Source organism: Guyanagaster necrorhizus, assembly GCF_019112545.1.
Source record: "Guyanagaster necrorhizus MCA 3950 unplaced genomic scaffold BT62scaffold_49, whole genome shotgun sequence".
NCBI classification, from domain to species: domain Eukaryota; kingdom Fungi; phylum Basidiomycota; class Agaricomycetes; order Agaricales; family Physalacriaceae; genus Guyanagaster; species Guyanagaster necrorhizus.
In genome coordinates, this window is record NW_025064928.1 from 210,658 (window position 1) to 235,691 (window position 25,034).

General features: G+C 49.2%; 9 protein-coding genes across 9 annotated transcripts; 5 read left to right on the forward strand and 4 right to left on the reverse strand.

Annotated features, from left to right (window-relative positions):
* On the reverse strand, window positions 1-2,699 carry BT62DRAFT_910477 (uncharacterized protein; the record flags this gene model as incomplete). The annotated part of the gene is made up of 8 exons (XM_043183798.1): window positions 1-216; window positions 271-376; window positions 427-585; window positions 640-761; window positions 813-875; window positions 927-1,275; window positions 1,329-1,468; window positions 1,542-2,699. The coding sequence occupies 8 exons, from the start codon at window positions 2,697-2,699 to the stop codon at window positions 1-3; spliced, it is 2,313 nt and encodes a 770-aa protein (XP_043033989.1).
* A 2,391-nt stretch (window positions 2,700-5,090) lies between these two features.
* On the reverse strand, window positions 5,091-6,602 carry BT62DRAFT_938024 (uncharacterized protein). The gene is made up of 2 exons (XM_043187446.1): window positions 6,270-6,602; window positions 5,091-6,219 (listed from the first exon to the last, which is right to left on the reverse strand). The coding sequence occupies exons 1-2, from the start codon at window positions 6,387-6,389 to the stop codon at window positions 5,137-5,139; spliced, it is 1,203 nt and encodes a 400-aa protein (XP_043033990.1). The 5' UTR covers window positions 6,390-6,602; the 3' UTR covers window positions 5,091-5,136.
* BT62DRAFT_938025 (uncharacterized protein) lies at window positions 6,556-6,913 on the reverse strand. Its single transcript, XM_043187447.1, has one exon. It carries the CDS (start codon window positions 6,776-6,778, stop codon window positions 6,623-6,625), a length of 156 nt encoding a protein of 51 aa, XP_043033991.1. The 5' UTR covers window positions 6,779-6,913; the 3' UTR covers window positions 6,556-6,622.
* Window positions 6,914-7,289: 376 nt separating this feature from the next.
* BT62DRAFT_938026 (acyl-CoA N-acyltransferase) lies at window positions 7,290-8,304 on the forward strand. The gene is made up of 4 exons (XM_043187448.1): window positions 7,290-7,448; window positions 7,507-7,876; window positions 7,932-7,975; window positions 8,029-8,304. The coding sequence occupies exons 1-4, from the start codon at window positions 7,350-7,352 to the stop codon at window positions 8,071-8,073; spliced, it is 558 nt and encodes a 185-aa protein (XP_043033992.1). The 5' UTR covers window positions 7,290-7,349; the 3' UTR covers window positions 8,074-8,304.
* Window positions 8,305-9,117: 813 nt separating this feature from the next.
* Window positions 9,118-9,967, forward strand: BT62DRAFT_938027 (uncharacterized protein). Its single transcript, XM_043187449.1, has 4 exons — window positions 9,118-9,166; window positions 9,229-9,306; window positions 9,356-9,649; window positions 9,699-9,967. Exons 1-4 carry the CDS (start codon window positions 9,164-9,166, stop codon window positions 9,771-9,773), a joined length of 450 nt encoding a protein of 149 aa, XP_043033993.1. The 5' UTR covers window positions 9,118-9,163; the 3' UTR covers window positions 9,774-9,967.
* Window positions 9,968-10,016: 49 nt separating this feature from the next.
* BT62DRAFT_975904 (acetyl-CoA synthetase-like protein) lies at window positions 10,017-14,674 on the forward strand. The gene is made up of 19 exons (XM_043189212.1): window positions 10,017-10,581; window positions 10,634-10,969; window positions 11,024-11,092; window positions 11,143-11,202; window positions 11,254-11,285; window positions 11,339-11,470; window positions 11,522-11,575; window positions 11,629-11,711; window positions 11,772-11,806; window positions 11,855-11,889; window positions 11,940-12,005; window positions 12,056-12,214; window positions 12,269-12,290; window positions 12,348-12,498; window positions 12,548-12,859; window positions 12,912-13,480; window positions 13,538-13,681; window positions 13,737-13,993; window positions 14,052-14,674. Exons 1-19 carry the CDS (start codon window positions 10,305-10,307, stop codon window positions 14,478-14,480), a joined length of 3,222 nt encoding a protein of 1,073 aa, XP_043033994.1. The 5' UTR covers window positions 10,017-10,304; the 3' UTR covers window positions 14,481-14,674.
* Window positions 14,675-16,667: 1,993 nt separating this feature from the next.
* On the forward strand, window positions 16,668-17,556 carry BT62DRAFT_1080862 (synaptobrevin). Its single transcript, XM_043179611.1, has 7 exons — window positions 16,668-16,692; window positions 16,758-16,773; window positions 16,832-17,025; window positions 17,103-17,158; window positions 17,208-17,215; window positions 17,278-17,293; window positions 17,350-17,556. Coding segments are annotated over exons 2-7 (357 nt in total). The 5' UTR covers window positions 16,668-16,692; window positions 16,758-16,771; the 3' UTR covers window positions 17,431-17,556.
* Window positions 17,557-17,788: 232 nt separating this feature from the next.
* Window positions 17,789-22,094, forward strand: BT62DRAFT_1080863 (Pkinase-domain-containing protein). Its single transcript, XM_043179612.1, has 4 exons — window positions 17,789-18,083; window positions 18,138-18,626; window positions 18,677-18,814; window positions 18,865-22,094. Exons 1-4 carry the CDS (start codon window positions 17,930-17,932, stop codon window positions 21,768-21,770), a joined length of 3,687 nt encoding a protein of 1,228 aa, XP_043033996.1. The 5' UTR covers window positions 17,789-17,929; the 3' UTR covers window positions 21,771-22,094.
* A 504-nt stretch (window positions 22,095-22,598) lies between these two features.
* On the reverse strand, window positions 22,599-24,963 carry BT62DRAFT_957046 (FAD-binding domain-containing protein). The gene is made up of 9 exons (XM_043188396.1): window positions 24,568-24,963; window positions 24,493-24,507; window positions 24,332-24,439; window positions 23,932-24,280; window positions 23,818-23,880; window positions 23,247-23,751; window positions 23,159-23,184; window positions 23,032-23,099; window positions 22,599-22,984 (listed from the first exon to the last, which is right to left on the reverse strand). Exons 1-9 carry the CDS (start codon window positions 24,835-24,837, stop codon window positions 22,688-22,690), a joined length of 1,701 nt encoding a protein of 566 aa, XP_043033997.1. The 5' UTR covers window positions 24,838-24,963; the 3' UTR covers window positions 22,599-22,687.
* Window positions 24,964-25,034: the final 71 nt, after the last annotated feature.

Here is a 25,034-nt window from a genome sequence, read left to right on the forward strand (position 1 = left end):
TCAGAGTTTACTGTTACCTTGCATGGCGGGTGGTGGAATCCCACCTGACGTACCCCCCTTCATCCTCGTAATTGGAGCCAACTTCTTCTTAACATCCCTCAAAATCGTCGTCTTGGGATGCCACTCCTTGAACGCATCTCTCAGGCTTAGAAACTCTCCTTCGAAGAACCGTTGAATAGAAGGATCCGCAATGAGATCTCGGAGAGACCACGGAATCTGCACGTACACTGATCAATATGTATTTATTACAGGGACAGAAAAGAAGGGCACCTCATAGTCATTCTGCTCTGTTGCTGCATTGAAGTCATCCAGTTTCAGCTCAACTTGGTTGGTATCGGTGCCGTCGTCGGCCAGGAAGAGATAGTTTACAGCAAGACTTTATACGATCAGGAAACTGCAGTGAACAGTATAGATAAAGACACTCACGCATATGTTCCCACCTCCTCATACGCCGTTGAGTGACCCACGCCATTCAAAGAACCAGCCGTAGCTTCTGACAAGTGAGCTATCAGCCCAGAATCGGATAGTCCGGTGTTCAGAATCCGAAGGAGTAAGACAAGAAGATTCGACAGGAAGTCCGACGAGCTGCCAATGCAGAGATCAGCATAAAGAATCGTCAAGGAGTCAAAAACTGCGTACTGATACGCATCACCATCAATGTAGACTGCTCTTAAGATCAGCGGATGCTTCACGTTTGTGAACAGGCCCGAGTACAGAGGGACAACTTGGTCATTCAGTGACGCGATGTAAATCATTTTCGCCTAAGAACATAAGTCAGCGAAAAGAAGAACAAGATATCGGGAGATACTGACGCCATGGCCTACAACATTCCGAAGGGCGGATACGTACGCCTTCGATACGTCACTTTCTGTTTTCTACAAAAGTTGAGCCACGTATTCCTCGACCAGAAATACACTGCACCATACCTGGAACTCAAACAGTTCTCTCGTCGCCTCGCCCTCAAAGTACTGAAAGTAAGGCTGAAAGAGCGAGCTAGTACTAAGGTAGCGCAGGGGTCCCAAATGGATACCACAGAGTGCGAGGCAGCAAATTCTCTGCTTTTTCCTGCTTGCCACAAGACCCGGCTCAACGCCGAGAGACAACGACTCCTGCTCGCCAGGCGAGAATGAAGTGACAAGATGACCCTCTCGTAACAGACGGTCCAACAGGTGGGTTGACACGACAGAACCCTGAGAATGCGTAGCAACTATGAGGGCATCACATTCATGCAAGTCACTCATCCATTCTGCGTTGCTCGTCAACGAGGTATATAATCTTGTCAAGGAGAGATCGTCAGAACATGCTTATCAGAAAAATATCCGACTCACTTGTCAACTCTACCACCAATCGTTCCCTCCCCTTCCAACGGAATTCCTGTCACCTTCTCAAGCTTCACTTCATGCCGAGCTTGGAACTCGTCAAGTGCTTGAAGGGTCATTGAGACAAACTTGGGAGAGGTACCTGTAGGCTAAGGAAACAAACATAAGAGGACGTTCGAGGAATGTAGAGAGGTCGTGGAAAAGATTGTGGAACGAACCCACCTCTCCAAGGACAGTCCGCATCATAGTACCAGGAAACCATCCGTGAATACCAATGACAACAACTCGTTTACAACCTCTCAATACATCTCCCATACCAGCTTCCGAAGGTGACGACTTTCCCTGAAGGACATCCCAAGCTCTCGGCAGACCAACACCTACATCCGCACTTATATCCCTCTCCTTTCCTCTGCCTCCATCGGTGCTACCTCCAAGGAGGAATCTGACTGTTCTGCCAAGCCTACTTGACGATTGCGGGGAAGCAGGGATGATATTCCGAGGTGCCGAATGGAAGGTGTCTCGCCACGAAGGCAGTACCAAATTTGGTGGAGGCGGCGGACGTGGTGCGACTGGCTTCTTGGGCGGAGTGGTTGCACCGGACATTTTCTTGGATGCAGTGGTCGTGCCAGACTTTATCGAAGAAGACCTGGATGACGATGCAGAAGGAGAGCGCGATCCAGATGACTTGCGTTTCGCCGCCTTGGACTTTACATCCTCCGAGATAATGAGTTGGGGAATTTCCCGCTTGGTCTCCCCATCCTTGCCTTTCGTCCGCGTCGGAGAAGGTGGTGGTGATCCTACATAGGATTGATCAGTCGGACCCGATTTCTGGACGTCCTCTTGCTTCTGGCTATCCTTCGCCTCGGAGTTACTAGGCAAATCATCTTCATCAATGTTCATAACCTCCATCTCTCCACTTGGCCTGACATCTTCTATGCTCTTGGCCCCCAATCTCGATGACGAAGCAGAAGAGAAAAAGGCGGCCCATCCAGAGCGATTTGTGCTGATAGTTGAAGTTATAGGATTAACCTCTTCTCGGGCTTCGTTGCCATCATTGGCATCTGTCATAACTACCTCATTGGACTCCACACTATCTCTTGCCAACGCTTCCTCTTTGACCATCTCACTCGGTGTCATGCCCGTAGGTGCAGGTTCGGTTGTAGTAGAGTAATAATACCACGCCCATGGGGTGTACCACGATGCTCGAGTGTCTGATGAAAAGACAGAGGACGAAGAGGGCTTGAGCTTATGAGCTTCCGTCACAGGTTCTTCTCTCGGCGTTTCGTCTTGTGGCGTCGGTGCTTCAACAACAGGAGAAGCATCCACTGCAGGCGCTGATGGAGTATCCTCCGCGGGAGCGGTGTCTACGGTCGACGGCATTTCTTCCGCCTGCACGGGTGCAGCTGTTGAACGCACACTCCCGGCCCATCCAACGTAATCCCACCACGACGTTCGGTTCCCAACTTCTTCCGTTCCGCTAGCCTTGACCACAATCTCTTCCTTGACTATCTCGACCACAGGCGCTTTCTCCGGTGACTCCTCAATTGCGGCTATCGTGGTTATTGGCGTGGTCGTGATCATCGTAATTTCGGTGTCAGCAGTGATCGTGCTCTCGGTGTCCGTTTCATCTCGCTCGTCACTCTGTGAATGAGATTCCATGACTGCAGGAGCGCTAGCCATTGCCTCCTCCAAAGGAACTTTTGGCCTCCCCAGGAGAGGAATACTGATAGCGAATCTACTGCTTGAGGGATTTAGTGAATCGAGTCTGGCGCGTTTACCACTGCTAACGCTTTCCACTCTAGGCCTCTTGGGGGGACTTTCAGGGCTGCGTAGAGGTGAAGTAGACAATGCAGGAACATCCTCATCGATTGATGATGGAACCGAAGGCGCTGATGGGGGCGACACCGACACCGAAGCACCAAACCATGATCGACGCGAACTAGTGGGTGTATCGATCGGCTGTGATGGCGTTGGCTGAGGAAACGGAGAAGGTGGCGTAACCGCTAATGGTTCTACCTCTGGTACGTTCAGTGGCTGAGGTTTATCTTCTTCAGCCTTTGGAGGTTCTAGGACGTCCTTCACATCACAATTCTGCTGTTCGTGACTCGAATCACGCATAGAGGTATCTTCGTCGATTCTCGAGCTCGCCTCCCGTAGGCTACTCTCCACAAAAACTCGACTCTCTTTCACTTTCTCTCGCCCCCGAGAGCGTCCTAGGGAACCAAACCAGGAAGTTCGAGGTGGAGAGGAAGGTTTAGTTGGAAATGGGATGGTGCCGACGGACTGTGCAGGTGCCGGAACGGTTGTTACTTCAGGGTGTGTATCGTCGTTTCCGGCATGAGGCTCCAGTGCGTCTTCGGGTTGAACATCTGGATTTGCACTTGGCGTCGGTGTTGCATTATCTTTATCGACCGTTACAGCTAGCAGACGCCAAGGTAAGAGGATTAGCCATGTTTAACACAGCCGCATACAAACAGACCTGGAAGCGGCGTCTCGTCATTTCCTGACAGTATTGGCGGCACGACCGTTGCACTCGTACCTGGAAGGGAGTTCGTAGGCACTGTCACTACAAAAGAAGTTAATAACTGTAAATGATTGCCTTGTCTGCATGAAAACACACCTTTCATCTCCTCTGTACTGCTCTCTTGTGGCGTACTCGGTGAGTTCTTCTGTTCGTAGCTCAGTCCGCTAGGGCCTGATACGTCTGCCCCGGTATCTCTAGACAGTGTCCTTTTTCTTCTTGGCGAAGACGATAGCCCGTCAATAGCTGATCTAAGGGATCCGTGCCCCCGTTCCGGCTCGGCGTGTACCAGACTGACTCTAGCTGCCGCTGTTCCCTTGCTTAAAGAGAGAGTCCTCCAGGAAGGTGGTCGTGCAGTAGACGAGGTACGCGTTCGGGTGGAATGGGAGGAACGGCAGCTACTCATCGATGCATGAGGGTTAAAAGGTGTGGTCGCAAATGAGGAGGGTATATTGGTTACGTCACTGACACGTGCACTCCATTCTTACCCCAGCAAACTTAATTTATCCATCCACCCATCATCACCTTATTACACGACATGGCCGTCTGGAGACACCTGTGGTATATGAACTTAAAGAAGGCTAAGAAGCTGTATCTTGTACCTCTCAAATTATCTACAGGCGATAATATTTAATCATTTAGTGATTTTCTGACTTGGACATCATTGCGCACCAATAGAACGTTTGTCGAGCGTTTGCGGTGCGGGATGCACTGATTATTGTATCTCTTTTCAAAGAAACACCAACTTCTTTCGATTTTAGAAATCCCGCAGAGAACATGCACTCCTTTGGCCCAACGCAAATACTCTGTCAGATGGTAGGGCTCTCTAACAGTTACTCAAGTATCTCATACAGGACCAAGACGGCTTAAACAGTCCACCCAGGTTGTTGAGAAGCCTGACGTTGCCATCATCTTGTTCAACAATGACGCCACCTTCAAGCAGCCCCTCCTACATAGACCGCATTCAGTGTAAAGGGCCTTCCAGATTCCGGAGAATAGAAGACTCGGATAGGACCCGGAAATTGCTATGGCTCTGTCAACGACAGGCTTTCCTGCCAACTAGCTGCGTCGGCGTCATGGGCAGATGCCAGAGGCGAGACGAAATTCGAATCCACCAGACTGCCAATGTCAGCCACGTAGCATATCCAAAGGAAAGCAATTTGACGATCCTTAGCCAGAAAGAATAGGCACTAAAATGTGCTGAGGCGAAGGGAAAAAAATATCAATATAATTCCTATACAGATAGACCAAGATTCATGTAAACCCCGACCTAGAAAAATCATTCCAAAATCGTACCTATAAAATCTCTTCGCCGTCATTCCTGACAAGACAGAGAGGACCAAGCTCCTTTCGTACAGCACCACGAGCCCTAAACACCTCCCAGCTTTTCTTCGTATCGGTTACATCACATAACGCTATCGTCTCGGTCGCAAGCTGCCGCTTCTTGGTTAGAGAAAGAGGAGGCGTAGACGTCCGTTTTGATTTTATGACGATAAGAGGGGGGATATTTTCTTTTTCTGCGGTTCGTATTGGTGGTTTGACAATCTGCATACTCAGATGCCTCGTCCCAGCGGTCTTTACGCCAACAGAAAGCAGAGGATGCAACAGAAGATTCTCCTCGTCAAGGAAGGGAACTAGAGACCTTGATTTCGTTGTTCTCGAAAGAGTATGGCAGGGAGACTCTTGCTCTTGCCTAGCAGGAGAAAGAGACGACGAATCTGCAGTGCGGACAAAAGGTAGAACAGATGCTTTATCCACAAGAAGCAACGGAGCCGGAGGAAGATCCTTGTCAACGAAAGGAAGAATGGAATTGGTTTCCGAGTCAAGCTTGCCTGGACGTATGGCCATTTCCTTTCGCTTGACAAATGGCGAAGATGACATTGCAGAGATCACATCGATTTTGCTGGCACGACGTAGAGAAGGACCTGCGTTTGAACCTTTCTTGACAATGATGAGCGGCGGGATGGTCATTGCAGGTCGTGCGTTCCGTCTTACCCAAGGGCGGGCATAATCCACGCAATCTGGCTTTCGATACCCGTAAGCAATAGAGTTCGACCCTCCGCAGAGAGAAACTTGGTGGTTGTACGGGACAATGACATCGGCATAGAGCGGAGGAGCAGGCGGCGGTCGAGCAGGATAGTCTGTGGGGCTGTATGACTCGGAAGTGCCTGCTTGCGAAGATGAGAAGTTCGAGCGTGGTCGCGGGTAAGTACAGACGACTTGATCCGCAGCTTGCCATAAAGACAGGGGAGGAGGCAAAAGATCTGGATTAGACACGGCGGTACTAGTACCGAGATAAAATGACGGGCACGACTTCAAGGAGTCGATGGGGGTCGGAAAGATGTCGGATGTGCAAGAAGCGGATTCTTTGACATTGACCTGCATTTCTCTGTACAGTCATTAACGGCGAGGAAGAGTTCGTAACACACCTCAATGTCAGAGACAGTCCGCCGTCGAGACATTAATGTTCGGGTCATATACCAAAACGCGAGTGATAGAAGGACTAGAAGAGGCCCAACTAAGCAGCTAATTGCGACCTTGAGCAACATGGTATGGGCGGATACAAAACCAGTGAACGTAGAAGTGGATATGGTAATGAGCGTGAGGTTTAATGTATACAAACGATTGTGGGATGACGGTAAGGAGTGAAGGAGTGGGGAAGATTATCAAACAAACGCCGACTCGGCCCGATTCAGAGCTTCGGGTTTTGTCATCTACCAGTTTTCACTGCATACTTGACTTTTCCCTACACACCTTTCCCAGTTAGTATGGCGTGCTTCCGTCAGATATTTTGGGAAGCAATATAGTCGCAAACGACTTTCCATGTTCGATTAATCCGAGGGAAGGTCGTCATGAAGGACTGTCGGACCACAGAGGACATTCCAGAGTACCGTATTTCAAGAACGATTTCCACGAGCTCTGGAGGGAGCGTGGCCATGGTGGGAGGGTGAGAACAAATGGATGCAGAACAGAAAGGGCATGTCTCATTCAGGATTCCGTTCCCGTTCCCAGTTAGGTGTTAGGTATTTTATAGTAGTCTCACCCTTTAGTACCGAAAACGAACTGTCAAATTTGAGGTGGTGCCAACAAAAGACGGTTTAGAAGCTAGCCATCTCCTTCATTGCGCAGCGCCTCGTACTTACGAGATTAAGGGAGAAGTCACAAAAAGCGGCTGCCGACTGCTAGCAATGATACATGTCGACAATCAGACGGAGAGAAAATGGGGTAGACTAGTGGCCGTCCCGTTTCCGAGAAATGATTTATCCCGGCGTAAGAACTGCCCCGTGCGATGGCGGTGCAAAGCAGTTGCAAAGGGCAACGGTGGCGCACTAGTTTAAGTACACTGCTAATGCTGCTGGCGGCATGCGGTGGCTATGCTATGACGGCTATAAAACCATGACATGTAGTGAACCACGTTTGACCTTGGCAACTGCCACTGCGCCCTTACTATCGTTCTCTCCAGGGCCCATTCTTCAAATTCTCTACTTTCATTCACCTTTTTTTGGCCAATGGCTCCTTCATTCGCCTCTGATGACGCTCTGGAACTCCTGTTCCCCGCTGAGCTCATCTGCCCAGACGTTAGACAGCAGTTACCCGCCGATTTACATGTGCGTGGCCCTCTCATGTCGACTCGAAATCCCTATTAACACATTCTGTTTACTTTAGATCCGCCCTTTGGCCTCGAGCGATTACCACCGTGGCCAGCTCGACGTGCTCTCTGTCCTGACGGTCGTGACAGACCCGGGCGAGTCAGCATGGGTCGCCCAGTTCAATGCCATGCGTTCAGCCCCAAAGACATACTACCCCATCGTCATTGTCGACAAGGCCTCTGACCGCATCGTTGGCGTGGGTTGCGTGTTTATAGAGCGCAAGTTCCTACGTGGCCTCGGAAGCGTCGGACATATCGAGGATATAGCGGTCGACAAGAACCAGCAGGGAAAGAAGCTCGGGTTAAGGATCATTCAAGCGTTGACATATATCAGCGAGAATAGCGGGTGCTACAAGACAATACTGAACTGCAGCGATGCAAATATACGTGCGTGTCTGCTTTTTTTTTTAGTTATATAGCTTGGGTATTAAGATTTTCGCAGCGTTCTACCAAAAATGTGGCTACCAAAAGAAGGAGAACGAAATGGTGAGTGCTAGCAAGTGATCTCATGCGATCTTTATCTCAATGTCTTATACTAGGCAAAGTACGCTCCCGAGGAGAGAGTTAGCACGCCTCGTTTATGAACGGACATTGTCGTATTATACCCCTAGATGATAGACCGGTCTCATCTTTACGCCCCAGGACTTTCTTTGGTACCCTATCCAACATTGTAAAGTAACATCTTATTGAAACCTTAAGTCGAACACGAGTTGTAAAAATATATGCATCCTGTATTCGGTTGCTGCAGTGCGGGGCGGAATCTTTGGTGTGCTAGACACTAAGTAGTTTCGATCCTAGAAGAATGGATGTTAGACGAATCAAACAAAAGATCATCCGCGTTCTCTGGGATTGTTTGCAAGTCATCCACAAACGCCGACTGATATCCTGAAAATGCCCCGGATACTCACACACGTACCAGGTTGCGTAGGAATATAGGACATCAACTACACATCGTCTGATCATGCTGACCAAAGCCACCTTGGAGAGCTCAAACCAAGATTGCGCAAGTCGTTGAGGATCAAGGGCCAAATACAACCACTTGAAGGAGGGTGTGTAGCAGATACATGTACACCCTGTCGTGGATAACCGTCTTGACCTACATGGTACGAATGTGGACGGGAAGACCACATATTTGATCCATTGAATGTATCATTGCCGGTCCTCCAGCGATCCAACAGCTGAGCTCAAGAGATATATAAGGAATTTGTGGAAAGAGAGCTCTGAGGCCAACGTCGTTAGGTAGCTTCATGAGAAGGGCATAAACTTCTTTTACTACTACGTTTTCCCCTGCATTTTCTCGGAGATCGACGAAGCAGGTGATGGTACAGCTAACAGAGCCAGCGGGAGCGACAGTGTGATACCAAAGGCTGAAAACGGAAAACTCGTTTTAGTACCATATTACCACGGTTTCGGCATTAGCCGGAGCATTTCTGGGATTCATCGAATCCGCCAACGGTACCTGCGTCCCTCAAGAATTCGTTAAAGTGAGTAAATATTGGCTGTTTCTCTCCCCGGTTGTCTGCACCTGGAGTCTATGCGTTCGTAGCTTTCCAATGCTACCCAAAACTTTGCCAACGTTGGGAAATTTGGGATGGATTCTGCCAGATCCCGTTGGATGTAGTATTGGACATGAACTGATTTTTTTCCCTCCCCTCGGAACTCTGGTTTCTACAGATGGTACGTGGTTATATCCTTTATATCGTAGTAATGGAATGCTGATATGCGTTTGTTGAGTGTAGAAGGTCGAGATTGACTCCTTCTCCGGCTACCGTATCTACCCCAGCAAGGGCAAGCTGTTCGTCCGCAGTGACAGCAAAGTGCGTCTGCTTCCTCCTACACTATCTTCAGAGTCTCACCGACCTTCAGGTCTTCCGATTCGCCACTTCAAAAAATGCCTCCCTGTTCCTTCAACGCAAAAACCCTCGTAAGATCGCCTGGACACAGGTGTTCCGCCGGATGCACAAGAAGGGTATTACGGAGGAGGTCGCCAAGAAGCGCTCGCGACGCACTGTGAAGCACCAACGTGGCATCGTCGGTGCAGACCTCGCAGCTATTGCGGCAAAGCGTAACCAAACTGCGGATGTTCGCACACAACAACGATTGGCTGCTATTACGAAGGCTAAGAGCGAGAAGAAGGAAAAGGAGTCCAAGAAGCCCAGGGTGAGTTCTGTTTGCAATATTATTTTATCTTTGAAATAATGCATTGTAGATTTCGCGTCCTGCTGTTGCGACTGGTCCCAAGGTATCGAAGCAGCAGATGAAGGGTGGAAAGGGTGGACGATGAGCAGTTTGATGTTACCTACCTTGTCGTTATTCATGGTTCCTTTACCTCATGCAATCTATGCGACTATGAGCCTTCCCACAGTTGCGCCGTTAGGCTGATCGATTATATCGATTATAATGTTCGGTACTTTTTTTTCCTGGACGCCACAGAATTCAGCTGCTCTAGTGAGCCTCACGCAATCCATCAGACAATGTGGGTAACGCCAAACGTGACTGATATCGAATATCATCATATTACTGTCTGTTGAACAATGCAGCTTGACGGATGGCCGCCGAGTACTCGCGTGAACCGGGGTGAAAGATATCGCGGGCGCTGAGCCGTCAACCGATGGGTGACAGGAATCGATGGGCGCTGGAACTGAAAGAACAGGATCACCGAAGCCATCGGGATATGGCCCTTGCTGCTTCCCGCAATTGTAGTAACCGGACCTGTTACCGGGCCTGGGAATTTCATCAAACTGGCATATAGCGCCCACTCGCTTCGACCTTCAAATATAAAGGAGACACGGACAAGGAATGCTTCCCTTCTCTCATGGATCTTTCTCTCCCGCGGTCCCAGGCCCGAGCAAGCGATACCTTTGCTCCACCGCCCTTGGATGGATCCTTGTCGCTCCCCGAGATATATGACTATAATGCGTCCCACAGTCCGGACCATCTCGTCTTCGTGTACGAGGACGAACAGGGCGTCAAGAAAGTTGTCTGGTCGCAACTGGGCCAGGCGATGCACAGAGCCGCGTCAGTGGTACGGAGGAACTTGAAGGAGCAGCATCTCAACACTTCGACAGTGGTCGCGATACTGGCGAATGTAGGTGAGCGTGTCTCCTGTTTCTTGCTCCTCGTCGACGCTGACGCCTGGGGCAGACATCTTCAGCTACTTTACGACGATAATGGGCATCTTACGCGCGGGCCAGCAGGCATTCCCTATATCGACCGTGACCACCACGCCTGCTGGTATCGCCCATCTGCTGCAGCATACACGCGCCAAATACCTGCTTGTCGGTGTTGATCCGGTATCGCAAGCCCTGGCCTGTGCTGCACTCCAGGTGCCGTCCATTGGTGGGACTATTGGAGATAACGTTAAAGCCGCTCCAATGCCCTCCTTCGAGGAACTATTCTCAGAACCCGAATACGAGCGCGAACCCGTGCCTCCAATTCATCCGCGACAAACTGATCCATGCCTCATATTGCCATCTTCTGGTGCGTGTGCTGTCTCGGGCCGTGACCGACCGCGTCTTGATATTATGATTGCAGGTACAACTGAGTTCCCGAAGCCGATTATCATAACACATCATGCTATGCTACAATGGAATTGGGTTCCATGTGAGTCCTGCCTCATCGTTATCCTTTGACGGCGCTGAGATCCTCCCTAGATTGCGGTACAACGGATCTCTGTGGCCACCTTCTCTCGGCCCATGCTCTCTCGATGACTCGTACGCAAGACCCTCTTCCTGGACTTAATTATGACTCATGCCAAAAGACAGATATCCTGGGCGCTACCATGCTGTCATGGACGGTACGCCGCTTAGTCCGTGATTTCTTGTCATAATAATGTGATGCCATCTGTAGGCAAGTACGGGTATGGCGGTGGCGGGATTTTCACCATGGCGCAGCCCTGCACCTCCTGACGCGGATGCCGTGATATCTGGGGTCGTCAAGACGTCCGCGACATTGCTGTGTACTGTTCCGTCGATGATAGAGGTGAGGTGTCATCTCTGTCTGGAAGATTTCTTTACGCTGAGTGAGATGTAGACATGGGCCAGGAATCCTGACTATGTTTCAGCATTGAAAAAACTGTTTGCCGTGGTATGCTCTCCTCATATATGACAATTTATGTACTTGACGGAGCATTATTGTAGACCTATGCCGGCTCAACTTTGGACAGACAAATCGGAGATTTCCTTGCAAGTCATGGCGTGAATGTGGTCAACCTCTATGGAACGTGAGTAGTCTGCTGTATGACCTGGATCTTAGCGGGATTCATTTTTTGTTTCATTTACAGAACAGAAGTTGGCTGTGGTTCCGAGTTCCTTCCAGGTAAGATCTATCCCCACATATCCTGCTAGAGTTGATTTCTGTTAACAGACGACCTTGACCCAAGTCGTTGCACGTACTTCAAGGCAAGTCTGTCGAACAGCGTGCGACGTACCCCTAACACAAAGCCCTGCAGTTCTCCCCCCATAGCACTCCCAAATTCATACCATTCAGTGAAAATGTTTATCATCTGCTCTTCACTGTAAGTCACCATCACAAAGCTTCCTTTCACATCGTGATTAAACATAACAGAATACATCAAAACATCCGTTACACGTAGTAAATACGGAGTCGAGCGGCGTGAAATATTTCGATACTCATGATCTTGTCATCCGCCACCCCACCAATCCTGATCTCTGGAAAGTCTACGGGCGAACCGCTGACATCATCGCATATACCAATGGCGAAAAGGTTCTGTCACAATAACCTTTATATCATGCGTCTTTTTAATTCAGTTTATATGAACAGACCAATCCTGTGCCGATAGGTAAGAAATTCTCCGACTCACGTATATCTATTCTGACGGCCGCAATGCTTTCATCAGAACAGGCCATATCAAAGCATCCAATGATTGATCGTTGTGTAATGTTCGGGAAAGGAAGACCTCATCCGGGGCTTGTTGTCGAGCCCTCTCGAGAATATGCAGTTGATATCAAAGACGGGGATCTTGTCAGCGAATACGTTGACGCCATATGGTAGGTGTTTTCATCTTCGGGAGCCGCGGCATTCACTTAGCTTTCCCAGGCCTCACGTGGAGGAAGTAAATGAATCCTTACCGGAGTATTCAAGAATAACAAGAGAAATGATCATTATTACTGACCCGGCGAAGCCTTTTCAATACTCGCAGAAACTGACGCTGCGGAGGTTCGCAGTTCTGCAGGATTATAATGATGAAATAAACCAGGCGTATCAGTCTACAGAGGTCGCGCAGCCTTTGCATCGTCCTGAGATGTGGGAGCAAGAGCACTTTTTGAAGCTAGCGAGAGCGGCTGTCGAAAAGTATATGCCTTGCTCGCTTGGGGATGACGATGACCTATTCCAAGCGGGATGTGACAGGTAGGCTTTGTGCCTTGCTTTTTGGAATATTCGACCTGACAAACGGACGTAGTTTGCAGGCGACATGGATCCGAAACATGATCTTCCACTTCCTCCATCGATCACTAAAAATATCGACAAGGAATATACCCCATACTCTTGTGTACTCTAACCCAACTATTCGACGATTGGGTACCTACATTTGGCAGGTGATTCAGTATGGCCATGCCTCAGTCGCTCTGTCCACCCTTTCTGGAAAGATAGCCGAGATGGAGGCATTGGTGAGGAAGTACACAAGTGACTTTCCCGTGCACCGTCCGGGTCTGGGTCCGAGTGAGAGAGGCAACGACGTAGTTCTGGTAACAGGGACTACCGGAGCCTTGGGAGCGTATATTTTGGATGCGCTGATCAATGATCCAACAGTCACACGTGTGTATGCGCTGAATCGCGGGGACACGAAGGGTGCGAGGTCTGTTTATATCAGACATGTGGACAGTTTCCGGGAGAGGGAACTGGATTGGGCGCTGTTGAATTCAGATAAACTGGTTTTGCTGGAGGCGGATTTGACGGTGGAGGGTTTTGGCCTTGAGGAACAGGTGTATGAGGAGATCCGGAGGGATGTGACGTGTATCATTCATAGTGGTGAGTGGTTCTCTTAGTACGGCATGATCCAAGAGATCTAATGTGCCTTTTTTTCAGCTTGGCTTCGGAACTATGCTGTTTCATTGTCGACACTGGAGCCGTTAATTTCGGGAACGCGAAGATTAATCAATTTAGCGCTGGGCTCGCCGCATAACGTACCGCCGTCATTTGTTTTCGTCAGCTCATTATTGGTTTTCAGTAGTAGGTACAGTTCCTTGATGGAGGGCTTTCTAGACCTGATGAGTCGTGATTGTAGGCTGGAATCCTCGACAGTTAGCGCCAGAGGCAGTGAATTCGCGTCCGGCGACAGCCATAGGCTGGGGATACACCGAGTCGAAATGGGTAGCAGAGAGTGTTCTGGCAAGGGCGGCAGAGACGACTCCGTTACGCATCTCTGTGGCTCGTTTGGGACAGCTTAGTGGAGGATCTAATGGGTGTTGGAGCCCTAAGGAGTGGTTCCCCCTCCTGGTGAGATCCGGTCAAGTCGTCGGCTGCATACCACAGCTTAATGGTGTAAGTATTATCCAGCTTATGTTCCCTTCTGCTGTAAACCGACTGCGTTCTTTGCCAGGTTCTCAGCTGGATGCCTGTCCACCTAGCTGCCCGAGCTATTGTCGAAGTGCGGCATAGTGGTGAACCATATATGAATATGACACGTCCGAATCCCGTGGACGCATTGGAGATATTCCGGATGGTTAGTGAGGAACTAGGTGTGCCTATAGTGCCTTACCCCGAATGGTTAGCTGCATTGGAAGCGTCTGTGAGGTCGGGGGAGACAGCGAGTCATATACCGTCGCTGGCAATGATGGAGTTCTATCGGTCAGCTTATAGGCCGCTGGGAAGCCAGAACTGCGATGCGGTTGGGTTTACGCTTGGTGAGACGTGGAGAGCGGTGTGGGCATCCCCATCGATGCGTAGTTTGGTGTTTCAGACGATCGAGAAGGGAGATGTGGATTCATGGATGAGATATTGGAGGAAGGTGGGGCTTCTTACGCCTTGACTAGTGTTGGGTTTTCTTTGGGGACTTGTACTGGAGCATGGACTTGACACCTGTACTTGGGACATATTGCACTTATATAAGTTATCCATAGTAGAAACGCTTGAACCATTCTGTGATCGTTGGACTCTGGGCTCTTTGCATGTTATGATTCTGCTCATCTATAGCGGCAAGTTGCATAGAAGGATTAGTATGTGATATCGGCAAACGTTTGCTTCAATTGATCCTTTCGCAAATCGTTTTCGCGTCCTCAAGGAATAATCGGCGAGTTCTGCGGCGAGCTCTCCGAGGAAGTCATTGCCTAACAGTTTGCATACGAGAATATTTGGTGCGCTTGTTCCCCGAGTCCTGTATCACCCGCCTCACACTGACACCACCAAAAACTTTGGCAAAAAGAAGCTTAAGGGCTGCTGATATATTTCCATGCATTGTACAACGCTATCCACAGTATGCCAACGTGATAATGACTCTATGCGTGCCTCTTCTTTTCTCGTTCAAGAAGCGCGATTGACCAATCTTTGAATCAGGGTAACTTTTGATGGCCAATATTCAAGTAGCCACCAGTCCCCGCAGAGACTTGGTAGGTTTATCATGCCCACCATGGCCGTTCATTGTGTCATGTAAAACAGAGACCGACTTTCCTAGCTTCATCCTTTATCCATAAAAGTAGAATAATGCAGGTTCCCAGAAAATGCACTCTGACAGAGGGCCATAAGAATGTACGCTTAAAATTGCGGACCTAAACTTGGGCCTTGGTGTTGTCGTCGACAATAGCACTATATAGCGCCCATGAGTGTTAGACGCAAATAATCATCATAGAAGGCCTTACTGAGCAACCTGACATTCGCATGCGCTACGTACAAGGCCAAGCTGCAACAAAATAGTCAGAAAGTAGAGGGTGTCTCGTATTAGACCGGCACCTTCTCGATTATTCCTGCTAGGACTCGAGTCTGGTAAGCTCCACGGGAGAATCCTGCGAAATTTCAGTTTCGTAGCTAATTTCAGATAAATGAGACTACAGTTACCGAACAGACAGATCCTATCCCCAGGCCGATATGTGAGTGCAAGCCATTCATATACTTCTTGAACAGTCCGTTTGAAATTCCTAACACCATCGGGATAGACTCCGGAGCAGACAGTGGTGCCTCAGCGGATGGATGAGATAGATCAGATAGTATCACCGAAGGGGTTCGAAAGGTCGTATATTATTTTATACTAAGGTGGGAGACACGCTATGTGAATGAGTAGGACGAAGCTGTCTCACAAGCTGGACAGAAAATGCCGACCGATGTTTCATCAGGGTCGATCAGCCGTCATCCACGTTTTGCGGTCCTGACTGCCCAACACAGACCCCTAATTGAGGGACAAGTCATGGTGAAAGATACTGGGCAGTGGCGAAGAAAAGTGCGAGTTCGTGACGCCCTTAAAGCTGGGGTACGCCCCAAACTCGCAGGTGTCGTCCGACTGTCAATCTTGTTACCCTCTTAGAATATTTCTGTGTTATGGGCCATAATTTCTCCCAGTGATTGGTCGAGGAGATAGGTAAATTACTAGCGGCTGCACTGGATATGCCGTGCTGGCTGCGGATCGCAGTAAGCGGTGTGGAATGGTCACAGCACTTGGCTCCGAGTGTTGTAAGTGCGCATTTCATTATCTAACTTGCGCTGACATATGTTGCGGTCAAGGATGATGACTAGGCTGGTAAGCCCGATCTCCGTCTGGCAGCCGACGAGCAGATGCGTCGTCGGTACTACGACTCCATGATGGCATTGGCAATGCACCCTGCCTCGCTTATGGGGATTGAGTCTGCTCGGGACATCACCCCGAGTTTATCGTGGAAATGTCGCCGCAGGTGAACTTGAGCCGGAATATGAAAGCTATCCTTATTGCCTAGCTTTCTTGGAGAATCAGTGGACCTGGACATTCTGAAGGAGATTGTCACGGATATACTTGCGGCCACCTAAGCTCAGAACAGAAGTCTTGTGTCTTGTACTTACGTGTATCGATTTTTCCCAAAGTTGTATGGTGTGTACTTGTATTATATTATACAAATGTCTTCAATTTTCAATCTTAAACGCTTTGACCCACCAACGTTACTGTGACGTCACGCCTCGGCAACAGCCGCCAAAATAGATGGTCCCGCGTGACAAACAGCGCCGCCTCCTGCTTGTACCACTAACGTCCGCCTACTTTTCCTTCAAAATCGTTTGAAACGGTGAGACTGGATTCCTTGGCCTTCTTTATAGTCCCCTACGTTCTCACTTACGGCCCCTTTGACAGATCACCTTTCCATAATGTCGGTACCAGTACTTGGGAATCAACGCATAGCACACTAATGCCTTCCCGCTGCCTAGGTCTGAGCCTTACGACCCTTATTTGCCTCGCAATGGCTCGTCTTCAAACCCAACCGGAACAAGTCAGGGAGGCGGAAATGCGAAGACTGCTGCTATTCAGGCTCAGATTGACGACACTGTTGGGATTATGCGGGAGAACATCACCAAGGTAGCAGAGCGTGGAGAGCGGCTGGATTCGTTACAGGACAAGACAGGTGCGTTTATGGGTCTTCATGTCGTCTTGGATGGTGAGCTCACGGTACACATCATCTTTTGCCCTTGTTCGTTTCAGATAATCTTGCGGTGTCGGCTCAAGGCTTCCGTCGTGGCGCGAACCGAGTCCGAAAGGTGCGTTCGTGTCTTTATTATAGTGCTTTTCTCTGATGTTTTTATGCAGAACATGTGGTATGTCATGGTTCCGTGTCACTTGCTATTGTAATTCTATTCACGTAACTACCCGTCCCTAGGTGGAAGGATATGAAGGTCTGCTGTCGTTTTTATCGCTGTGTGTGTCGGTGTCTAACAGATGAAACTGCCAGATGCGAATTATTATCGGGGTCGCCATTGCGGTGATTATTGTTATCATCGTGGTCTCCATCGTCAAAGCGACACAGAAATGAGCTATGTTTCACGTTTCGCTTTTTAGTCTGTATCTATGCTCCATAGTCTTACTTTCCCTTCCTCTTTTTCCGCCGTGTCATCAGTGGAGTAGCTGTGATTTTGAGGATTGAATATCACGAAGAGAGGTGGTACTTTGCTTTGGACTAATTTCTCGTTTTTTCTTTCGCTATGTACCTCCTCCGGATTGCAAATGACTCCTTTGCAGAATGCACATACCCTAACTTTCAGAAAAATGTACGAATGTAAGATAGGTTAAGCGCCGTCTTTCCTACTCTTCTGTCTGAGAATTACCCGCCTCTATGGCAAGTTGGATAGGTGCTCAGTAATACTGCGGTGATATTCCCACGCCACGGTTTCCGATTCAAGAAATCATCCTGCACAACTTGCTTCCAAACATTTACGTCGTCCTGCTCTGCTCTCTTATTTTTGCATAATTTCCTTTTCACCGCATCTAATTCTGGCCCCAGTCTCTCGTTTACTTTCAGCATTTATGCCGTCATGTCTACTGGTCACGCACACAAACATTCCGGTTCCGTATCCCAGAATCAAAAGGCACAGCTCGCCAACGCATATAACGAATTGGGAAAGGAATTAGCCTCGCATAAAGTCAGAGTAGTCGGAAATTACACACTGGGCAAGGTCATTGGTGAAGGTGTGTCCATTGCTGTTGGCTGGCTACCGGCGGTAACAGTAGATGATCGTACAGGTGCCTACGGGAAAGTGCGCATGGGCACCCACCGGTTAACGTCGACCCGGGTTGCTATCAAGCAGATTCCAAAGTCCATGTCCGCTGCCCTCACCCGTGAAATACACCATCATCGCCAGCTACACCATCCGCACGTCGCCCAGATGTACGAGGTCATCGCTACCGAGTCCTCGATATGGATTGTCACGGAACTCTGCTCAGGAGGCGAGCTCTTCGACTATCTCGTCGAGAAGGGCCGCTTGTCCGAAGACGAAACCAAAGTCATGTTTGGACAGCTCTGTCTCGCTGTTGCGTATCTCCACGAGAAAGGCATAGTCCACCGTGACCTCAAGCTTGAGAATGTGTTACTGGACGAGCGATGCAAGGTGAAACTGGGGGATTTTGGGTTCACGAGGGAGTTTGAGCGGGGAACGTTGATGGAGACGTTTTGTGGGACAACCGGGTATGCTTCCCCCGAGATGTTACAGGGCAAGAAGTACCAGGGTCCGGGTGAGTTGTTCATGCTGTACTTGGTTGCTATCTCCTCATGATTGGCTCAGAGGTGGACGTGTGGTCATTGGGCATTATCTTGTACTGCCTGCTGACTGGGACGCTACCGTTTGATGACGATGACGAGGCTGTCATGCGACAGAAGATTATAAAGGGTGAATTTGAGGATCCCGAATGGCTTTCTTTAGGTGCGTAGCTTACTGTTGTACTGATAGCCACGTCTCAAACATCTTTTCAGACTCCCGCGATATCATCAAGAATATCTTGGTTATGGATCCGGCTAAACGTCTGACCATACCCCAGATTTTGACTCACTCATGGTTCAGCACGACAATTCCGACATTCCAGCAAGAATCCCCTATACACCTATCCCCTAACTCCGTGCCTGCTGTGTTATCAGCGTCCGGATATGAATTCACTTCTGAAACAAGCTCTCCAGATGTTCCATTACAGTCCATTCCTGAATCTAATCGCTCCTCCGAAGCGTCCTCTTACTCTAATCATTCTGCATCGACGTTCCATTCCGCCTGTGGTACGTCTCCTCCTACCACTCCAGATCGTTCTTCTGGAGATTCCTTCGAAGATTTGCCAAAAATTACGCCTGCCATTCACGCTAACCCTAGCGAAACCACGATCAGACGTCCCCTTCAACCGTCCGACCTTGACTCAATAGTCACGAAGGTAGAGACTGTGGTGGAGGAAGAAGTAGATGATGTTCTTGAAGTTCCTTCACCGCCCCACCGCTCTCTCTCGTCAAGCTCCAAGGCACCACCAGTACACTCGGTTCGGACCCCGGCCCGCACGAAGCGTCGCTCGGTTTCTTCTCAGCTTTCCGATGGCGAGTCTCCGGTAGCAGAGAAAGCACCGACATTGCCCGGGCCGCAGGGACAGGATATAAATTTTTCCTCTTTATTGAGCACCCCAGCACCGATTATATTTTCGACACCATTAGAGCGGGAGTTGTTGAATTCACTGAGTATGCTGGGATTTGACCTCGGTCAGATCGTCTACTCAGTGCTCAATGATGCATGCGATGCTTCTGGAGCTTTGTGGTGGATGTTGAAGCGGAAGGCGGAAAAGAAGTTGTTGGAGGATGCAGACAATCTTACAACTCCTGCATCGGTCATAGAGACGCACATAAAGGATGCGAAGGACAAGGCGAAGCACGGTGTCAGTATTGGGACGCAAACAGAGCCGGCTGTTCCTGCACCGTTGACTGTTGTTCGAAGTACCCCGCAGGTTGCCATAGTGCCACCAACGCCTACGTTTGTGCCGAACCCTCACACACCACCTCGTTCGACAGCGTCTCCAACATCACGGACCCTTTCACCTTCGTCCTCGATGGTGGCAGAATCATCGCGGTCACACCCGACAACACCAGCAGGAAGTATGAAAGAGCACAAGGTGCGCAAACCGAGGTCTGGCAGCGTCAGCATCATGCAGCGGGCGACAACGGCACTTGAGGCTGCGGGTTTGGTCCGTAAGAAATCGTCTGAAGCAGTGAAAGAGGAAAGGGAACGGGACAGAGACAGAGAGAGGTCCAGGGAAGTGGAAAGGAAGAGCGGGATGTCAGATGAACCTAGATCCTCATACGGAAGCAACTCGTCAGTCTCAAAGCTGACTAAATCACCACCTATGAAGGCCACTAAGGGCCCGCCGACTACACCTCCACCTCACGAACTTCACCAACAAATCGGGTCACCGTGGGTGCTGACAGACTCACGAGACTCTTCTCCGCATCGGTCTCGTCTTGTGGCACCAACTCCAGCGAACTCGCCCGGAGATATAATGACCTCTACTTCCGCATCGGATTTAACGCCCACTGGAAAAGGCAGTCATGGATCCCAGCGCAATCTGCTCACTGCATTCAGGCTATGGTTCCATGAGGATCGAAAGGGAAAACGGAAGGAGAACGCAGGAAACGTTTCTCCTGCCAAGGGACCTTCTGGTATTGGTCGAGGACGTCCTGTGATGTCGGCATCACAGTCATATTCTGCTGGATCTGTCAAGAGACGGACCAGTGGAGGTGCAGGCGGAGGTAAATTTGCCCGGGGTGGCAGGCACCGAGCTCAGCGTGGCTCGATTTCATCTCGCCGTTCGAGTAGTGTTAATTCCCGAAGGTCATCTGTGAATTCTGTACAGATGATTGTACTAGATTCTCCTCATGTGCCTGGGATGCGATCCTTTGGAACCCATACGCCCAACTCGGAACGGGGAGAGTATTCATCACGACCGTCGTCGATTCGGAGTATCTCAAAAAGGCATCGCAAGTCACCTTCAGCGAGCTCAGCTGGTTCGACTCACTTTAGGACAGCTTCTCCAATACAGAAGTACCACCGACGAGGCGGTTCGGGCTCCTCTACGCGGGTCGTACGTCAGGTACAGACCAGACCAGCTCATGTTCGATCAAATTCCACAACATCTTCTCTCCATTCTCCATGTTCCTCGCGACCCACGTCCTTCCATGAATTTTCTGATAACGAAGGGTTTAGAACAGGATCTCCATTTCGTCCACATTCACGACGGACTCTGGATGAAACACCGCGAAGAAGCAGTTATAGTTCTGGTAGCACTATGTATTTCCAGAAACGTCACGGCCTGTTTTCGAATCCCGTTATCTATGGATACAGCAACTCTATCGGACGATCAAGTTGGAAGAAGTCATGGGGTCTAGAACCGCCGGGGTGGCAGACCCGAACAGCTCATCTACCTGTCGAGGTCCTTTCGATTTCGCCGGCCGCAGAGGGGACGTCGATCCGAGATGTGTTCTCAGGGCGTCAGTCGCTCAATTTGGGGGATGAGAGTGATTGGGTGGACGAGGACGACGATGTTCCATATGCAGGGGGTTTGGGACAGATGACCACGTCGTCCTTGTCTTCTGCACCGAGTCATCGTATAGAATCACCTGTGGTTCTATCACCGGCGCCAAGAGGACATAGGAATAAGAGGGCTATGAAGGGATCCAATGCGCCATCTGGTTCCGGGACGGCGCGGCAGAAAGTGTCGGAGAGACCGTCGCCTGTGTCGGTAACGGATCCTGCGCCAGAGGCTCGTGGAGGAAGACGACAGTTACCTGCTGGACGGGCAGGACCTGCGTTCCGACAGGCCATTCAGGAGGAAGACGAGGAAGAAGAAGAGGAATGATCATTTACGCTTTCCTTTGATAGACTTTTGTGGGTATGGTTTCATCTCTATTTATCCCTCCTACCTTGTTTTATATGGATACATCGGTTCTATCATTCACGTCACGTTAAGCTTTCGATACCCTTCATTCGTTCATTTTCATTTTTTAAATTTTATTGTGGACCTTCTTTCCGTTGTTTTATTACAGTTTCTACGTCTACATCTTTCAGTTCTGTTGTCGTGTTATAGCTGTTTTACGGTTATATCGTTGAGGCATCCTCTGGGCCACGCGCCAGAGAATACGGACATGATATTAAAATGACAGACGAAGTTCATAAAACTTTCAAAACGTGCTTCTTGGTCACAGTTACCTGTCGTTCAGCGTCGTAAGTCGTCTTCTATATATGTTCGGCACTGTAAGATTCCGTCGGTATAGGTATTTGCTGCTTATTACTAGGGACTGTCCGATTTTATGCGTTTCAGCGGATTGCTTCGCCCAGTCTTACTCCCTAAAAGCAATTGGATCGGGTCCATATGCAGTGCCGAGAAGATGAAGGTGTTCAAATCTCCAGAATGAACTAGGCCCCTTCCCTACTACTTATCTCACATAAGGTAGTATATTGTGTACCACGCCGCGGGTTCCTTTTCCTGCTAAAGAATATGACCAGGATGCATTGACGATCACTGTCGACTCGAGATGGTGCTTGACGATGAGACGGCCTTCGTGGGAAAGGTCGTATCCCTTGACACATGGGTGTGTGCCGGGCCAAAATCTTTAGAGATAACGTCGGATTCCCACACTCGTAAGTATGGGGAGAATAGTCAAAAACTAACGTCGGTCGTCAATAAGTCCAAGAGAAAAGTATTATTTCAGTGAGGAAAAGGAACAGAGCGATGGGGAGAGAATGTTAGACACTCGACGTTAACGAGAGCTCGGTTCAGTCTACCCTGCAAAGTCCGTCTTTGTCCCACCTGTCACTACCAACACCTGCTGCAACAATAAAAAGGTCCATTGGATCGTACCTCCTTTTGATATCGTCAAGACGCGGATAGTTGGGTCCGAAGAATGTAGTTCTGAAGTCCTCTTCCAAAGAATCAGCCTCATTGGAGTACGCGGCACCAGGTGATCCAGCGATCTGTTCAAGGATAGGTAGTTGTAAGTTCTTAAATGTGTTCTGAATCAAGGAGATATTTGACAATGTCGTAGAGTCTTCCCAGATGTTGGGAAGGACAATCTAATAAAGAGATTAGAATCAGTTTAAGTACATACAAATGTTCGCACATGTGTCTTCGCTGTTCGCCATGCGGGATGAACGGCAGAGTCAATACACCCGTTTTCTGATACCATGCCTATGATGGGTTTGTCAAGTGAGTGCAAAGAACGTTTCGCGCAATTAAGAGGCTCCTACCTCCCGCAACTAGGTGACCAAGGACGCTATGTTGCGTCATAGAGTTCAGCAGAATGGCAATATCAGTAGATACCGAAAGGCAACTCACGCAACAGCCCCAGCATTAAAAAGTTGAGTATACACGTGTCCGATGGTATCAGGATGATCGTGATACACACTTTCGGGAATAAGTCTTGAACCCAACACAGCGTTAAAGCCGACTGCATCGTCGACAGACGTTACCTCGTCGTTTATATTGCCTTCGATGGATAGTTGTGAAACAATCTGCCCAAACTGTTTAGCTTCATCTAGGAATGGCTTCAGGGCGGTAGAAGCATCGTCGGAGGAGGTTTTAGGAAAGTAGGAGGTCAAAGCAAGCATATAAGCATTTGCCGTGGTGTTCTCGTAGGCATAAAAGTATTGGCCCACGTAGAGATCGTCCCAATCAAAGATATGCTTGGCGTGTGAAGCCATGATTGAGCCAATCGCCACAGTATCGTTAACGGCAATTGATATAAGCGAATATGTTGCACTGAATGTAGGGAAGGTACGGAATGTTGCGGACACGACGACACCCCATGATCCTGCACCGCCTCCTCGTAATGCCCAGAATACTGTTAGGGAGAGAGAAGATATAAGAAACTCGTATATATGTAGTTAGAGGAAACTATTAGACTGACAATCAGTGTTTTGTTTTCCATTCACCTTCAGATATGTGGAGTTGGCCGTCACGACTTCAAACTCTGGTCTTCTCATTAGTAATACATTTATAAGTGAAGGGAGTAAATACTTACCGATGACGTTATCTGAAGCTAGGCCCAGGAGAGGTGAGAGCGCTGAATGGCCACCTCCCTGAATGTAGCCACCAGCAGCGACGACAGTAGCCGCAACGGCACCAACAAGGATTTTTCCTTGCTCCTTGGCCGCCTTGTATAAGGTGTTCAAGGGCACTCCACTACCAACGGTGACAGCTGATCCTTCGTCATACCCGCTCACGGTAAAATTATCAACGAAGGTGATATTTTGAAACATGTGTGTAGAAATCAGTAGCGAATTGCGCGCGGTTGATCGTCCCAGATAGTCATGTCCAGATGCCTTAACTGCAAGTCGAAGGTTGTGAGTGCTTGAAAATTCGATACCAGCCTTTACTCGTGTCAATTGTGCGTTGCTGAACGACTAATGTAATTCCATTACCTGCACGTCTTGAACAGACTCCGCTAAGATAGCATACAATGGAACGTCGCCCTGACCGCAATCCGTCGAATTCCTCTCGCATATAGAGGGAGGTATCGATTCGTAATCCTGAAGAAAGACGAAGTTATTACGTATTCATTTGACGCGCAACGAAAACCTACTTGCTCCCAATTGACCTGTCAAAAACAGCGCCAGAATGCTCAGCGAGATAGTTTGACAGTAGATAATCGTCTCACTTGATTCATAGCTCCAGGTATATTGGCGCGAAAAACCGCGCTGGTCCATTCAGCGTCAGTGCAGCCGCCATGCATATCGCAAAACTCAGCGGATGGGACCGCTTTGACAAGTCTTCCGGAGAGAGAATAATTCAGACTGTTCCATTCATCACCAGATGGAAAGCTTGGGTCGCCAGGAACTGTTCGGCAGTAGCGCGCGCGGGTGTACGACACGCAGAGCAAGAGTACAATGAAACAGAGTTGTTTGAGTAGGAAAGCAAGTTTGGCCATGACTACGAACACCAGACGAAGACAGGCATCACTTTTTTATACCCACAGATGGAGGTGATAATAATCTAACACCTGCGCAGCGCATGACCATCGACGAATAGCATATTGCCTCAGAGTGAAACAGTTAGGCTGGCATATTTCCTGTGTTTAATACAGCTACAGATCATGTGGGTGGGGCAGCAATTAAGGTTATGATC

What these genes read in the sequence shown, in the direction of transcription:
- BT62DRAFT_938026 (XM_043187448.1), top strand. Translation starts at nt 7,350, where the DNA reads ATGGCTCCTTCATTCGCCTCTGATGACGCTCTGGAACTCCTGTTCCCC. An exon ending in AGTTACCCGCCGATTTACAT is followed by an intron (nt 7,449 to 7,506) that starts GTGCGTGGCCCT and finishes TGTTTACTTTAG; the next exon opens with ATCCGCCCTTTGGCCTCGAG. An exon ending in CTGCAGCGATGCAAATATAC is followed by an intron (nt 7,877 to 7,931) that starts GTGCGTGTCTGC and finishes AGATTTTCGCAG; the next exon opens with CGTTCTACCAAAAATGTGGC.
- BT62DRAFT_938027 (XM_043187449.1), top strand. An exon ending in TCGTCCGCAGTGACAGCAAA is followed by an intron (nt 9,307 to 9,355) that starts GTGCGTCTGCTT and finishes ACCGACCTTCAG; the next exon opens with GTCTTCCGATTCGCCACTTC. An exon ending in AGGAGTCCAAGAAGCCCAGG is followed by an intron (nt 9,650 to 9,698) that starts GTGAGTTCTGTT and finishes AATGCATTGTAG; the next exon opens with ATTTCGCGTCCTGCTGTTGC.
- BT62DRAFT_938025 (XM_043187447.1), bottom strand. Translation starts at nt 6,778, where the DNA reads ATGGCCACGCTCCCTCCAGAGCTCGTGGAAATCGTTCTTGAAATACGG.
- BT62DRAFT_975904 (XM_043189212.1), top strand. Translation starts at nt 10,305, where the DNA reads ATGGATCTTTCTCTCCCGCGGTCCCAGGCCCGAGCAAGCGATACCTTT. An exon ending in GAATACGTTGACGCCATATG is followed by an intron (nt 12,499 to 12,547) that starts GTAGGTGTTTTC and finishes TAGCTTTCCCAG; the next exon opens with GCCTCACGTGGAGGAAGTAA. An exon ending in TTCCAAGCGGGATGTGACAG is followed by an intron (nt 12,860 to 12,911) that starts GTAGGCTTTGTG and finishes AAACGGACGTAG; the next exon opens with TTTGCAGGCGACATGGATCC.
- BT62DRAFT_1080863 (XM_043179612.1), top strand. Translation starts at nt 17,930, where the DNA reads ATGTCTACTGGTCACGCACACAAACATTCCGGTTCCGTATCCCAGAAT. An exon ending in GGGCAAGGTCATTGGTGAAG is followed by an intron (nt 18,084 to 18,137) that starts GTGTGTCCATTG and finishes ATGATCGTACAG; the next exon opens with GTGCCTACGGGAAAGTGCGC. An exon ending in TCCCGAATGGCTTTCTTTAG is followed by an intron (nt 18,815 to 18,864) that starts GTGCGTAGCTTA and finishes ACATCTTTTCAG; the next exon opens with ACTCCCGCGATATCATCAAG.
- BT62DRAFT_1080862 (XM_043179611.1), top strand. An exon ending in TTCGTTACAGGACAAGACAG is followed by an intron (nt 17,026 to 17,102) that starts GTGCGTTTATGG and finishes TGTTCGTTTCAG; the next exon opens with ATAATCTTGCGGTGTCGGCT.
- BT62DRAFT_957046 (XM_043188396.1), bottom strand. Translation starts at nt 24,837, where the DNA reads ATGGCCAAACTTGCTTTCCTACTCAAACAACTCTGTTTCATTGTACTC. An exon ending in AGTCTGTTCAAGACGTGCAG is followed by an intron (nt 24,281 to 24,331) that starts GTAATGGAATTA and finishes ACACGAGTAAAG; the next exon opens with GCTGGTATCGAATTTTCAAG. An exon ending in TTTAATGCTGGGGCTGTTGC is followed by an intron (nt 23,185 to 23,246) that starts GTGAGTTGCCTT and finishes GACGCAACATAG; the next exon opens with CGTCCTTGGTCACCTAGTTG.
- BT62DRAFT_938024 (XM_043187446.1), bottom strand. Translation starts at nt 6,389, where the DNA reads ATGTTGCTCAAGGTCGCAATTAGCTGCTTAGTTGGGCCTCTTCTAGTC. An exon ending in GGACTGTCTCTGACATTGAG is followed by an intron (nt 6,220 to 6,269) that starts GTGTGTTACGAA and finishes AGAGAAATGCAG; the next exon opens with GTCAATGTCAAAGAATCCGC.